The sequence below is a fragment of the Ambystoma mexicanum genome, chromosome 2q, assembly GCF_040938575.1.
Source record: "Ambystoma mexicanum isolate Mex_15411 chromosome 2q, UKY_AmexF1_1, whole genome shotgun sequence".
In the NCBI taxonomy this organism is placed as follows: Eukaryota; Metazoa; Chordata; class Amphibia; order Caudata; family Ambystomatidae; genus Ambystoma; species Ambystoma mexicanum.
In genome coordinates this window covers 1,383,806,522-1,383,823,253 of record NC_090924.1, presented here as the reverse complement: position 1 = coordinate 1,383,823,253, position 16,732 = coordinate 1,383,806,522, and the positions used below count along the sequence as shown (strand labels likewise).

At 42.6% G+C, this 16,732-nt stretch overlaps 1 protein-coding gene across 2 annotated transcripts in view; it reads right to left on the bottom strand.

Annotated features, from left to right (window-relative positions):
• The window catches only part of ZNF385D (zinc finger protein 385D), a 694,135-nt gene that overhangs the window by 538,595 nt on the left and 138,808 nt on the right, over positions 1-16,732 (bottom strand). Inside the window, exon 1 of one of the 2 annotated variants that reach the window (XM_069648865.1) lies at positions 12,317-12,523. The exons of the other annotated variant lie outside the window; for it this stretch is intronic. Coding sequence (XP_069504966.1) covers positions 12,317-12,353 — 37 coding nt within the window. The 5' untranslated portion in view covers positions 12,354-12,523. Of the gene's footprint in view, positions 1-12,316; positions 12,524-16,732 lie in introns of those variants that run through there. 2 annotated transcript variants of the gene reach the window in all.

The window sequence follows — 16,732 nt, the reverse complement described above, 5'->3', positions numbered from 1 at the left end:
TCCACGATTCCGTACTGTCCAATATTAATACAGAATGTGCTACATGTTTTAAGACAATGACGGGTTCTTTGGAAGATGACTGTAACTGACCAAAACAACATGGAAAAACCAGAGCATAAGTTCCCTGAGAAATGCAGCACTCAAGACACTGAGTCTACTGTTACCAGCCAGATCGGTCACAGTCCATTCCTGGACTTTCCCTAACCGGGCACAATGCGCGCTCTCACTGGACCTCTCGTACCCACTGCAGATTGGTCACGATACAGAAATCATTCAACGAGAAGCAACAATAGCCCTTAAACTTGCAACTGTCATAATGGCCCCCACTCAGAGTGTCCCAAACCATCAATGGTGCTTTTCACATGTTGGAGTTGATGGGGACGGGCAATCCTGCCTTTAGGGGTCACAAATGTCTGCTTGAAGGTCACTCGTGCACTATAATAGGCCATGTGTCTGAAATCTTTGGTTATCAAAGAAAGACTGTATTGAAAACACTCTTTCCAAGCGATTCTGCCCTAAATTGATTCCCTTGTGTGGACGAGGCTGGCTATAAAATATGAACACTTTAGGAGTTTGTTGAACACAAACAGAACAATGTCATAACATATATTCTCTGTGAAAAGCTTTTATATGGTTTTGTATTCATATTTGGGTTTAGCTACTACAAATCTATCTACGAGCCAAGATGGTACATTGATGTACAAGTAATTGGGGGTTCACACAGGTCAGTGGATAGGGGGCTACAGGTCATAGTAGCTTGAATATCCCATTATAGAACTGACCCCGAAGAAGAGCAGGGTCTTGAGCTAATTCTTGAACTGCATTAGCGTGTCTTCATTCACTCAGGTTACTGATGAACATGTTGCAAGACCTATCATTCATTCAGTGTACTGATGAACATGTTGCAAGACCTATCATTCACTCAGTTTGCTGATGAACATGTTGCAAGACCTATCATTCACTCAGTTTGCTGATGAACATGTTGCAATACCTATTATTCACTCAGTTTGCTGATGAACATGTTGCAATACCTATCATTCACTCAGTTTACTGATGAACATGTTGCAAGATCTATCATTCACTCAGTTTGCTGATGAACATGTTGCAAGACCTATCATTCACTCAGTTTGCTGATGAACATGTTGCAAGACCTATCACCAGCAATGCATGTTATTAGGCCTGTAGTGTGACTGCTCACCAGTGCATACATTCATCCAACATGCATTTCTCACATACATAACGCAATCCATGTTTTCATGTGTTTGGCATAAAAATGGCCAATGAGTCCATCTTCAGGATGAATGGATGTATGTGCTTTTTTTATATAAAACAAAAGATGACGTTCTGGATGAATGGGTGAATGAAGCTGTGATTTGAAGACGTGATGCGGCGTTGCTACCCATTTTCCTCGACATGTGCCAGACTCTAACGCTATATGTTTAATTTTGAATTGAATGTGATGTGGGGAAAACTGTGTTTAGCCCATTGAAAGTACAGATTTTGTATAAATAAAATAAATTAGTAACCTTGCTCATTCCATTCAAACATGATGATGACAGGTTATTTACAACGCGCTTAATACCCAGATGTTTTTAAGCGCGGACCTGGGGATCGAAACCGTGTTTTTCTGTGTCGTCTTGCATCCAAGCCAAGCACGTTGCCCCTGAGCTATCCTCCTGGGAGCATGAGTTTGCCAAATAAGGAATCACAGCTGCATGATTGCATATTTTCGGGCAGTTTAAAAAAAAAATTAAAAAAAATTGGAATGAACATCTGGACTAGACTGGCTCTGGCAGAAATGCTCCCAATTTTGGAACCTGTGAGAAATTAGTTTTGAGATGGCTGGCCTTTATGTGAGCCAGCGCTAGCCCCGGCAGGTCCAAATATTGCCCTTGAGCAAGGGCTTGCTGGGTTCTTCTATCTGATTTCCCTATGCCAACATTCAATAAACAAATGAATGGCAATGCTGATCTTCACCATTAGCACCTGGGTGGGGGCGCTGGCCAATCAGGAGGCTTGGAACATGGGCTGTACCATTGTATAAGCCCACCTTCGAGCTGACTAGGCCGCAGGTGTTCGATTTCCTTCCCCACTTCCCCTTCACCACTTAGCACCAATGTAGTTTCCTACACAGGTGCTAAAGGTGCCTTAAAAAAAAGAAACAAACCTTTATCCCGTGGCCCGTTGCTACGCAGCGCTGCTTGTCAGTGAAGTCGGTTTTCATGTTGATGATGTCAGAGTCATCAACACTGAAAATGGACTTGACTGACACGCAGCACTAGACCGAACAGGGCCGCGGGATAAAGGTAGGTTTCTTGGTATTTTTAAGACATCATTAGCACCCATGTAGCGAACTACGTGCGTGCTAATGGTGATATGCCCCTCAGCGGTGGGCCAATCCTCCCTGGTAATGGCAACGCCACCCTCGTTAAGAGACCCTCGCTTTGCTCAGGTCATTAATTTGGGCTGGCGGCCGGCCGTTATGAACAGGGTTGGACCACCGCCTGGGGGCATATCGCCTAAGTAGATGCCACTATAATCCAGATTTAGAATCTCATTATTAGTTTCAGGCATTGGAGTTAACGTATATGTTGATAAATTATAATATAGAGAATGCATGGTTTGAATGTTTCAACTTCTTATATTAAAGTCTTGTCCCTAGAATGATTTACCAAAATTAATCATTGCATAAGAATCGTGGATCTCCTTAAAAAAAAAGAGGAATGAGCCTGCATTGCTCTATTTTAACTCAATTTCGTTTTTATAATTGAATTTGTTTTATATCTGTCAACGTTCTGACTGCTGGTTAATTGCATTGTATTAAACACAACTTTTACAATAAATTCACTTACTTTCATGCAATAAAGGGAACTTCAATGCATGTGTTGCATGGATGCACCACGGCATCTGTTGGGCCACTTCTCTAGTTGCATGGGGCACACGCCAAGCCCTTAAGTGCCAATGACGAGTAATCTCGACCTTTTGCATAGACTTGCATAATAGCCCGGCAGTTCCTTCGCCACTTGTGATCTTAGGCTGCTGCACCAGATAATCCTTATATCCCCCCACAAATATGGTATGCGACTCGTTGGGCCCGTCCCCACCTCCAATTTTGCATCCCACTGAAAGCACCGGCTGATGGACGGCTTTGCTCAACAAGTTCAGTTCGGACAAGTGGAAATCCAGGAATGGAATTTGTGTGCCTGGGTCCCACGGCAAATAACATATAATTTTTAAGACGTGAAAAATATATGAACACGCTGGTGATGCTTTTCAAACACCAGGTACCACACACACACCTGACAGAAAATGGGGATGGCCCTCCATCTTGGGCTCTTTAATACTAGGAGTATTTACTGAACTTGCAGGAAAATTGTCAGATCCATTTCCCCGTGTGTTTCTATGACTAGCAAGTAAACTATGGTGAAGTTAAAAAGCAAGTAAATGTTAGAGAAGGTAGAGGAACTGCTCTTTGATTCCTCAAAATCTTCACAAGTCAACGGAAAGCTTGTTAATCGGGTTTTCACACATCAGATCGCATTCTGAATCGGCTCCAGCCTCTCCCAATAAAGTAGCAGCTTTATCAAAAGAGGTGAACACTGATGTGTTTCCCCAGTCCTAGGGTCCCCTTTACAGGGCATTGTGTTGGCCACTGCCAGCAACATGGACCACAAGACACTCTGTTTTGTGCCAGCCTTGAGAATCACAGATGATAAATAATGCTGTGCTTCCCTCAATATTACCTTCCTTGCACACCTTTTTATGAACATTGACTATCCCTGATTAACTATGAGCTGTCCATTTAATCTACCATATATTCAATGGTAGACCTTCATTAGCCTTGATTTCTCCAGGATATCTACCATTGTAATCAACGACAGACCATGCTTAGCCATGATGTTTCCATGATATTCACTACTCTAATCAATGACAGACCATGCTCAGCGATGATGTTTCCATGATATTTACTACTGTAATCAATGACAGACCATGCTCAGCGATGATGTTTTAATGATATTTACTACTGTAATCAATGACAGACCATGGTTGGCCATGATGTTTCCATAATGTTTATCATTGTACTCAATGACAGACCATGGTTGGCCATGATGTTTCCATAATGTTTATCATTGTAATCAATGACAGACCATGGTCGGCCATGATGTTTCCATGATATGTACAACTGTAATCAATGACAGACCATGCTCGACCATGATATTTCCATGATATTTACTACTGTACTCAATGACAGACCATGGTTGGCCATGATGTTTCCATAATGTTTATCATTGTAATCAATGACAGACCATGGTCGGCCATGATGTTTCCATGATATGTACAACTGTAATCAATGACAGACTATGCTCGACCATGATATTTCCATGATATTTACTACTGTACTCAATGACAGACCATGCTCAGTGATGATGTTTCCATGATATTTACTACTGTAATCAATAACAGACCATGGTCGGCTATGATGTTTCCATGATATTTACTTCTTTACTCAATGACAGACCATACTCAGCCATGATGTTTCCTTATATTTACTACTGCAATCAATGACAGACCATGGTCGGCCAAGACGTTTCCATGATATTTACCTCTGTATTTAATGACAGACCATACTCAGCCATGATGTTTCCTTATATTTTCTACTGTACTCAATGACAGACCATGCTCAGACATGATGTTTCCATTATATTTACTATTGTATTCAATGACAAACCTTGCTCAGCCATGATGTTTCCATGATATTTACTATTATACTCAATGACAGACCATGCTCGGCCATGATGTTTCCATGATATTTACTATTGTACTCAATGACAGACCATGCTCGGCCATGATGTTTCCATTATATTTACTATTGTACTCAATAACAGACCATGCTCGGCCATGATGTTTCCATTATATTTACTATTGTAATCAATGACAGACCATGCTTGGCCATGATGTTTCCATGTTATTTACTACTGTAATCAATAACAGACCATGGTCGACCATGATGTTCCCATGATATTTACTGCTGTAATCAATAGCAGACCATGGTCGCCCATAATTTGTCAATTATATGTTTCACTGAAAAACATGACAAACCACAGCAACGAGTTGTCATGCTCTATACCAAACAGAAGAGTGATGGAACAGTCTGCTCGCTGATTGATGTTTCTATGTCTGTATGAATGCTAAAGCATTTTTCTTTATGTGACAAATGCAAGTATGTGTCTTGTTTTATCATTGCAACAAGTTACATATAAGACAACAACATATATTTAAAAGAGGGTAAATGATGTCCCCTGTTTACACTTTAAGAACCTGCGAATTGGCCTACACATTTCTCACACTAGTTAGGAGAACACACCTATCCTAATGTGTGTGCTTCCTCATGGTCTCAATGCTTTGTTATCTTTTCAGCTGATAGTTCCGTGAAGTTTGTTCCTGTATTTACATTGTCACTTATGTGTGTACATTCTGTATCGCTGTGTATCTCTGTTGTATCTTAAAAGAGTCTCAAAGAACTTGCAGAATGAAATTGCTATTCACACAAACTTCGCTGACTGCTATATTGCTACTTTTACACTGATGTATGTAAGTATTCATGAAACCAATCAGTAATCTCTTGCAGTATATACTACACATAAAAGGGTACAACAACTGTCGGGGGGAAATTCTGCCGGGGTCGGCCGGGCCTTCCGCAGACCTCCGGGCAGGGAGGCCCCAACTCCTCCCGTATATCCCAAAAGAGATAGAGTATGAGACACACACAAGAAGCAAGGTGACTCTGCTGTTTATTAAACACAAACGGCAGGGATGGGTCAAGGATCATACGCGTCTGACCTGACACACACAAGATCGTGGGGCTCGCAGGCCCTTTTTACTGTAGTATGACGCGCTACTTGCGTCACTCTAGAAAGTTAACAAAAAACCTATCGCCACTCTTAATTGGTTGCTCGAGTGGTAGGGTTAGTATAGCATACGTATAGAGAATAATATGAGTGGACAAGGGTTAGTCAGGTGATATATCTGGGTTGTCCCTACAATTAGATACATGAGAATTGTTACATGAAGACTCCTAATGATTGGTTAATGTTACTGTCGTCAGTGATAAGAGCCCCATGTTCTGATTGGTGCGCCCGTGAGCTTCCCAGCCTGGGACCATCGCTGTTCCCAGCTCTCGGTGTACCTGCAATTTGCAACAATGTTTCACTATGGGTACATGCAGACAATGTGAAGACTTATTCATGAGCTGGATGGCTGAATACTCCCACCGTCGCAGATGTCTATTGATCCTTTCAAGTGTATCTGCCTGTGTCTCGTAACGAGGGATCCAGACGCCTCTTTCCTCCTGGGCTTGGCATCTCGTCAGGTTCGGCTTGGTCACGTGAGGTGGGACCGTGTTTGAGGCAGAATTCTGCACAATTAATATTGTTTTTCCACTGTGTGCCTGATTTAATTGCAGGTGCAACTTTGATGTTGGTGCACAGCGTGCGAGATTGCAACATTGTGCATTTGATGGTCTGCTTTTGGAATGTGGGTTTGCAAAATTACGACCTTGGCTGTCTGCTTTCGCCAGGCTCATTCTGCAGGATCAGCAATCTGACTCTTGTTCTGTTAAAGTCCACGGGAGCTCTTGCTTGCGGCCTACTTAGGTCTGGTGTATAGGTGGAACCGTTTGGTGCACAGGCGCTTCAGGTTATAGTCTCATACTGTCTTATGACAAGTATCGTGTCTTCGTTATAATTCTCATTATGGCATCTAGGTTAAGAGGAAGCGTAAGCAAGCTCTTTAGATGAGTTCATGATGCGTCTTGCGTTTCTGCATTTTGAGAGCCTATGTGGAAAATAATAAAGATGCACGTCCGTGAGTATGTCTGTCGCCTACGTCATAGCACTGAGTATATTCTTCATGTAGATTGGTGCGGGAGTGTCCAGTGTGTATGTTGGCACAGGTGTGCTATCCGTTGGCTAGGTCGTCATGGCATCTCTAACGAAGTATAGTTTTAGTCCAGTTGATCCATACCGCAGGCATCGGCATGGGCAGGGCGGGCTGCTGGGCAGGCAGATGGACACATCCTTATGTTCCTGTACCAGGGTATCTGGTCGTCCGGTAGATGGGCAAACTCTTCTCGTGGCGGGTGCTTGGGCCGTGAACCTTTAGGCGAGGCACGAGAGGGGGAAGATGGGAGCCTGTTTTTCCATTTTCCCACTTCACAACCATTCCAGTAAGGGTACAACAACCATTCCAGTTGAAAGTCGAATGCAACAGGTTTACAGACATGTCTACATTTTTTTTTTTTTTTTATTGTGCATTAAGTGCCATACAAAACTGTAATCACTTAAAAGAGTTGTCTAGATTTCAACTTCATTGCACAGGACATTTTATCCAAGAATGCAACAAATTGGAATTCAGTCAATTATTTTGGACTATTATTTGATATACCAAAGATAAAAAGAGATGCATAATGTCCAACAATAAGTGACAAATCATACACAGGCAATAACCTCAGAACATGTGGATATATAAGCATGACACCGTATTGAGGCTCGGAAGCACACAGCTGGCTGCTTTTGCTTTATTACAGTGACACACGTGAAAGCCAATTTTCAGGTCCTTAGTTTGTGACCAGCGGTCATAAATTAGACCTTTGCAAGGATAATTTGTGTCTTATATATAACTTGTAGCATTAATAAAACAAGAAAAAACATGTAATTGTCAAACAAAGAATAATGCTTCATTATTCATGCAGATAGAGGTATAATAAAAGTTCAATTAGCGCATAGCGCGCACCATCATTTTTATACTGATTATACGGATTAGAATAACAAGCGCAGTGATGCTTCAGTGCTATCTCTAAAGGTAGTACCGATTTACCAGTATGACCAACTAGCTGATATACCCGGCATTTCCCGGGTTATTATTACGTGAGAACAACATGGAGAATCCTGGGCAGCATGATAGGTGACATGATGGCCATGGCGCCAACAATTATGGCCCTAAAGTTCAATATTAATAAAGTACATGTTCATCGTAAGGCTTGTTTAGAAACAACATTTTTTGTTTCGCTTCCAGGTGAACATGGTTTACGGCTTCGGCGGCAGGCACACTTCACAAAAAACCTCTGGAAAAGTGATTTCACCTGAAGCAGCAAAACATTGTGTTTCCCTTCCTGGTAAACATGGTTTACGGCATTGAAAGGCTTGTTTAGAAACGTGGATGTGATGTGCTCATGGTATACACCATTCTAATCAACATATGACCATGGTTTCTCCATCATCATTACCATGGCAATCAATGACAGACCCTGGTCAGCCATGATTTGTCGATTATATTTACAATAGTAATCAATGGCAGACCATTGTCAGTCGTGACTTGTCCATAACATTTTACCATGGAGATCAATGACAAATCAAGATTTGACATCAAAGGGGGACAAATATCTTTAATTGTCAGTCAGTACTGATTCCTTTTAGAGTAATCCTCAATTAAAGCAACTTAAAAAACATCTGACATTAAAATACATACATATATGTATAAATAAACACAGTCTCGGGAGGATAGCTTATGGGCAACGTGCTCGCGTTGGAAGCAAGGCGACCCGTAGTAACACAGGTCCGATCCCCAATCAGCCCTCAAATTCATAAGAGAATAAGATCAATGTGAAGAACTCCAGGAGTATAACAATGAAAAAAAAAAAACAAATTAGATATTTTGAGTTGTAGGTTTTTCAAATTAAAAGCATATGATTAATGGTACATACCAGGGATAATCATTCTGACATTTTACAGTAAGGAGTAGCTACATTTTAACCCTACCCTTCCTGCATGTGAATCCCATCTTCACAAAAGTTGGTAATATTAACAGTTGAGGGTGATCTTCTAAATTGAATGAATAATAGAAGGCTTCATAAATATGTTGCCAACTGGCGGCTTTCTTCGCAGCAATCAACCATGTGGCTCTCAATGAGTGATACCTGGAACCAATGACAATGAACTTCTTCCATTTTCTAGATGCTTGACATCACACAGATGATGAAGCCAAGATCAGGTGAACTCCACATATTTAATTTTCTAAATGCTCAAAAGGTGTTATATGTAAGGGCCTCATCACGAGTCAACCATATCCCGGCAGTAAATCGGCCGGGATACTGCCCAGCGAAGTTAGCTTTACCACAACTTGGTCAGGAACTATTAGCACTGGGTCACAAGTTGCAGTGGCAGGCTAAGTCCCCGGCCCATTTTCGGCGCAATTACTGCAGCAGTAATTGTGCTATGGTAATTGTGCCGAAAACGGAGGGAAACTCAGCGCATTCACTTCCAGCTGAGTGCTGCAGGTGAATGCTCCAAGTTGCCCCCAAACTCAGGATTGGGTGGAGCGGTAATGCACCAGTAATAGCTTTACTGCCGCATTTTTACTGCTCCGCCCAACTCCTGATGATGCCCTTAGTCATGATCGTTCCTGGATACAAATAGCACACGCAAGTACACATTCACACACGTATGCACGACCGCCAACCATATTCCATCATACATGCACATCAATACAGAATACAGATAAAACATGTGCAAAACATGTATTTGTACCACTAACAAGTGGACTTTTTCAGACATGCCCATCGATGCAAGTGGTGCAGATGCAAATCCAAATACACACACACACACACACACACACACGTAGCCACCATGGTTTTGTGGTTTTTTGTTATTGTGTATTGGATATGAACAGAATGGACTGAAACCACTCTAAAACATACTGGTGGAGCATATGAGGCATACATATAGGGAAAATAAATGCATAGACAGAGCCTTCAGCTACTGTGACCACGCAGAGGGAACACACAATGTGGGCATGCACACAACATGCAGACAACACACTAGTGCATACGAATGCAAAGTATGGAAACCCAAAACGGAAGCAAACAGAAAAAGCAATACCACGCATCATACAAAGATCGGTAAATAAAGCATTTGAACAGAAAGTCTAAGTCAATGCCAATGAAGGTAAGGCGACACATGTTGGTAAAACCAGCGTTAAGGTAACTTACTAGAAGCACCCATCCAACATGAAACATCGTCCATCTCCCGACATATGAAACCGTAACTCCCACTACACCACGTCTTCACAACACTGCCTTTAACTGTGGGTAGCTTACATTAATAGTCTCGTTAAAGTAAGTCTAGTGACGTGGCAGTGCGGGATGAGCTAAGGTGTGGGGTGTAGTTTGATGGTCTATTTAAAGTATACCGAGTATCTGCAGTGCGCTTAACATTAGCAATTGAAATGTTTATTAAATACTTCGTATAGGCTATTATTACCTTAGCTCCATGCTAAAATGTGTTCTTACAGCTAAAGCACACCCTGTTTGTGAAGCGTAAGTGAGTCGATGTGTGTGATATGCATTTCTGCAGACTTGCTCAAAGGAATTGGTTGGTTGTTGCACGGTCTATGCATCTGCACATGTGTTATGGTATGTCTAGGGGGATTTATGCATAGATGACTGTGTGCAGCTGTGTGGATTATGGATGCGGGTGTTCTCAGATGGGACACATTGTGTTATTTTTTATTTTTATTTATCGTGTCATAGTTAATTTAAACTTTACACACGTTTTTAAAGTAAAAAAAGCTTCTTTAAAAGAAGGAACCACGAAAGAATCTACACAATCTCACACAGTTTCTTACGTTCCATTTAAAAGTAACATTGTTAATGTTATTTTTAATCTCGGGAGGATAGCACAGGGGCAACGTGCTCGCCTTGGAAACAAGACAGCACGAAGTAACACAAGTTCGATCCCTCTGGGTATTAAGCACGTTATAAATACGCAACTAAGACATATTCCTATAACAGCGCCTCGATGCCCACAGGCTGTGTGAGCGCTTTCAAAAAAATGCAAATAAATAAACTCTATTATGCCACATAGATGGGAGAAACATAATGGGCGTGAGAGGGGTCTGTCCTAGCGCAGATTCCAGGCATAACCCACCTTTGTAGGCATATTTCGGTCATTTTGTTTGCACTACACAGATGTACGCAAACTCATAATACGCATCCATTATAAGCCTTCCTAAATATTGGGAGAGGAGACAATCTTTATGTACTCACAGGTGTGTGTCACAGAATGCCGGAGTTTGTCACGTGGACAACGAACCTTGTTGTGTGCATGTGTGGTTGTGGTGAGGACTCTGGATGCGATCTGCATGTATTATCGACATGCTTAAGCTTTCCCTTTAGTGCACATATGTGTAACATACAATCTACCTTTGTGAATACCCTCGTGTTAGTATGTGTGCACAGTTTGCACTCATAGGTTTGCTTGCATCAACGTGCCACTACTGTGGTTCCCCAAGTTATAGATATTTCGTCTCAATTTAATGTCTCAACTTTCTCAATCTAATGTCTAAAATTTCACAATCTAATGCCTCAAATTTGCACATTCTGATTTTAGAGATTCAGGATACATGCCATCAATCTCAAAAATGAAAGTGGGAAATGCTTCATTTTTCCCTGAAAGTACTTTTATTATTTTTATGGAAAACCTAACACAAGGAACCCGCACCTTTTTCTCTCTTCTTATTTATCATGAAAGCTTTCATCAAAGTTCAGCAAATTTGGAATGTGTATTCAATGGGCCCAAGTATTGTTTTCTCAAATGTACTGGACCTTTGTGGACCAGGTCAAACGCGACAGAGGAGATTATGTTCACATGTTCCTTGGCGTCTCTTAATATTGAACACACTACACAGCCAGACGCCCATGTTTACAAGAGTAGCGTGTGCACACCTGCAAACCTCTGACAGCACCCACACGAGCACCAGACTCATGCACATGTTTAAAGCCCCCTAATCTCTTTTAACAAACAACTGGTGGATCACACACTGAATGCATCCTGCACCGCTGCAGGGGTAGTGCTGACAAGAGGAGTAGCAATGTATACCCCAACTTCAAGCCTTAGCCATGAAAAGGGAAAGGGCACACACTCAGAACATAGATATACATTGCTTATTGCGCCACTCAGACCTACTTATCCGCTACTAGGGCCCCTCTCCTGCTCCCCCTACCATGACATTTACCTCTGCTACCCCCACTCCCCACTTGTTTTTCCTGGAGGCCCGGCCTGTGTACAGCGCACCATTGCTTGCCAGCTGGCTTCACACTTTACTAATCCCATATAGTAACACATACAAAGCAAATCAGATGAAACATTCCACATCAACAGAAACACCCATTAGTGACCCCAGCGGGGTGGGGAAATACCAATGAGCACACCAGAATGTGTGGCACTACCCACAAACTAGACATCATGCAACCAACACGTACCTGACAGGCTGCAATGTGTCATAATGTCTGCCATCATCTGTCCACCTGTATTGAAGGAGCTGTCAGGTGCTCACCCTGTACATTTGTATAATTTATCACCCTCTTAGACAGATTAGGGGATGTGTGGTTGGGCGCTAGCCACTGGTTGGAGGCACTAACTGGTCCTCCAGTCTATAAAGTCAATGGGCCCCATATCAGAGGTCAGGCGGGGCAATCTCCAGTCTAGGCAGCGCGTCTGTGTGCTCTCAGCAGGCTGGTCAAACCTCTAAATAACTGCAGCTCTCCTGAAAGGATCACCTCAGTCCTTGCATCCAATCAGAAGCTAGCACACCTCCCACGGCCCAGCACGTGCATAGGATGAACATCCAATGCTCTCGCTCACTGCGTAGGCCCTCCAAGCCACTCTTTAGCAGTGTTAACAGCATTTCCTTTAGCAAACAGACACTGGGATAAGTGTACATGACCTCACTGCCTCAGCCATGCCCAGCCTTATAAAAATGTCACCGTGAATAAAAAAAGTACACATCATAAATAACAAGGAGTCAACATTCAGACGTTCACATCAAAAGTTACATCCGCTCCAAGTAAAATCACACCAGTGGTAAAGATTTCAAGTTGCAAGCAACTAGCCGGCCATTAAAAGACTCTCATCTTCCCAATTGTCCACATAAACATTGCATTCCAATTATGCTAGCCAATGACTTGTGGGGAGTGCCTATTTTGAGGCCTGCTCACACAATACAGGCTTATTGACTTAGAGAGGGGTCATTATCGCCTTTGGCCAAAAGTTGGGGAAGGGTCATTATCTCAAGAGATGCTGATCAACACCCCCACCCTTAGTCCCTCCCACCCCCCTGAGGTCTATAAGGCTATTAGCACATAGTCCAAAATTTGCAATATAGGTTCTGGAATTGTGGTAGTGAAGGACATACATAATTGTTCTTTTTTTTATAAAGTGCCTAATAACGGAGTCAAGTTTATAGACCGGGATTCGAACCTGTGTTGCTATGCATTGTCGGAATTCAAACCTGTGTTGCTATGCATTGTTTTTCTTCCAAGACAAGCGCATTGCCCCTGAGTTATCCTCCGGCATCACATCATAGCAAAGGAAATGGATAAAATGCGTTAATATTTTAAACATGGTTTTAATTTGTTGTATTTACATAACATGGTTGTCTTTATAATGCCAGCATTTTAATTGCAAGCTTGGATGAAAAGGAATGCTTTTAAAATGAGCATGCGTTGGGTAAAAGGCAACAGTGTATCTATACTTTCAAAAGGATGTAGACTGTCATTTCAGATGAGGTGAAAAGAAATGAAAAAAGATATATGCAGGGATGAAGTGTCTGTGTTGAAAGAAATCTCGCTGGGAAATGGCACTGCTGCTTCTTAAATGCAGAAAAGTCAAATAAATGTTTTATAATGTTTTCTTATCAGCTTCGCAAATCAGAGTGATCGGAAAGCAATTATTGACTGCATTCTGAAGGTTCTGATTGGCTCAGTGAAGGACACTAATGAATTCCCTGTACTAATAGTAATTGACATCATGTGATGCGATTTAGCGTTTGCATCTGGTCTTCGGGTGCAAGTACCAACGATGGCAACCTGGTGATATTACGCCCCTGTGGGAGTTGGCATGACAGATACGCCAGTGAGCCTGTTTTCAAAACCTAACTTTGTTGCCCGCTCGACAACAAAGTCTTCTCCTCTTCCAGCCAAGATTCCCACCACTTAGTGAAGTACACCCTGCCCACCGCGATCGTGTCACCCCGTCCCTTGGTAGTGCCTCACTCTGGTGCCATTTGACCAGTGCCCAGAGCATGCACAATCACCCAGCTCCTACTCATCTTTCAGTGTTCTGTCGTACCCAATGGCATTGCCCCACTAGTTCCAAGCTCATTTCGCTTTAGACCATGCTTGTCCAGATGGCATTTCCAGGCTTACAATTTCTGCTCTTCTCGTGTCCAAATGTCTGTAGTAAAATATCACTAAACCATGTACAACTTCAGGTAAAAGCGCCTCAATGCCTTTGGGCTGTAGTGCGCTATACAAATAAATAAATAAATAAATGAACCAATGCTTGCATTAATCCACTCAATACAGAGAATACAGTTCTTAGGCACTGCCACCTCAGCATGTTTTGCATGTGTTGGTGCCATCAATTTACAGGAAGCCAAGCATAGTAGATGTAATTCATCTGGCCACAGACACCATCTTGCTTTGGGAAGACTGGTGTGTATGTGCAAGAGACATGTTGCAATTGGCGTCCCAATAGGACTGTTTAGCCAATGAAAATCACAGTAATGCTTAATGCTGGCAAAGACAGCCACAGTGGGGATTCTTCGGGGGCCCTTACAGAGTATAGGTTATGTTCCTGTTCAGTATCTACAGATATGTTCTGCATATGCTACACAGAAAGCGTATTTACTGACAGATAATATAAGACGCCCTATGATAGCACAACGGGTTGAGTCCTCAATGCAGAGATGTGTGTGTAATTGGAAGCAAAGCTGTGCAAAGTTTCTCACAAGTATGACATAGAAATGTGAGGCACACAGCTGAACAGCTCTATTGTATACCTTTGGGGTTTACAAACTAACCCTCATGCACCTTCTAAAATAACCCCTATGCCTCCTTCTCCTGCCCCCATCACCCACTGCTCCCTGTGGACCTGCTCCTCTCCACAACAACACAATAGAAATAGAAAGAGGATCTACTCAGCACCTGGAGCAGGAGCGGCAGTGGGGAATGACCCTTTGGGGAATGGCAGGAACCTTCCCTCCCATGGACCTAATTTATTATTATAATAATTTTGCATGTATTTGCATCACACATAACCCGTAGATATCTAGGCACTAGTTTCATTGTGGAAGGGCTGGTTATTTATAACACACTTGTGTTTTTTTTTGTTCTTTTTCGAGCGCAGGTGTGGAATTCGAACCTGCGTTTGCTCAGCATGATCTTGCTTCCAAGGCACGCGCATTGCCACAGAGCTATCCTCCCGTACCTTGTGACATTTACTCACGTGTGACCTCGAATTTCCCCTGACATATAGCTGGAAAAGTTCTAAAGGTTTATGGGAACAAAACACACAAAAACCCACTGAAAATGAGGACGATTCTACAAACCGCTGAACATGATAGTCGGGCACTAATCCAGAGGTCTCTAATCAAGACTGGGCAGAATCGAGTCGATACTTGTGGTGTAAGTATCGGAAGAGCCATTAGTCTAAAACCAGGAGACAAGTCGTTTTGTTGCGAGCTCCATATAAATGGTGGCTGTGAATGTACAACCGCTTGCCATTATTTCAATTTCCATAATAATATGTAGCCTAGTGTTGCTGGGTCGCACTGTACACCACAGAGAACAGAATGTTTTGAGTGACTTCAGAGAACACTAGAGTGCTCCTAAATCACTTTCGTGACAGTGGTAATATCTTTCAAACGTGCTGTTGCAGTAACATTAACCTACTGAGAAAATACAAAAAGGTTGGCACGATTCGAAGACTTGCTGGAAACTGCTACCCCTGGCCAACACGGCTTGCTCATAGTGTGGTACTGCGTGTTTGCATTAGGGTTCGAATCCTGCACTTGTGCCAAGTCATCCTACCTGGATCTTGGGTTTCACACTTTTGTAGACTAGCTGTTAAAATCTTACATTGGCCTTCCTGCTCCCAGTTGGGTCCAATAACGTTTTTCAATTGTCTACTGCACGTGTAAACGGCCCCTGGAGTAGCAATGGGTGCTTATGCATTCATGTATCTACGTATTTTTGCATTTATTTATTTATTTAGAGAGACCATTTATAAAGCGCGTACGGTATCAAACCTGACTGTCAGAGAAATTCTAACATGTCTTTTTGTGTGCACATGGTTGACAGATAGAGAAGGGAGCCCCTGCACCTTCATCTCTCTGCACTCTCACAGCGACTGTCTCTCACATTCTACAAGTGAGGGTGATGAAGATGAGTCAGGTCATCCCAACACACTTCCCCTCGAAAGTCAACGCAAAACACAAATGCTCAATGGGTCCTCCATCATGTCAAAGCAGGTGTAACTCCTTCGGCATGGACACCTCCAGTTTGGTGGAATGACTTTTACCACTCTAGCCATACTCCATGTAGTTTCCATGTGCACGGCACCCTTGGAGACGTCTCCAACCTTTGGGGGGTCTCCCACAGAGAGTGTCTCCCTCGTGTGCAATCACAGGCTTTCGTACTTTAAAGTAATCACCCACTCTCACCTTGATCTACTTTACCCCTCTCTTCGCATCTTGGCAAACAATGTGGCTTTGCCTGCACTGCCCTCATCTTCTCTGTTACTATTCCATCGTCAGAGCATGCCCTCCTCACACTGTCCAACTATGCTGGATGCACCTTTGTGTGTCGCTTACTTCCCCTCATCATCTCAAAGGCAGA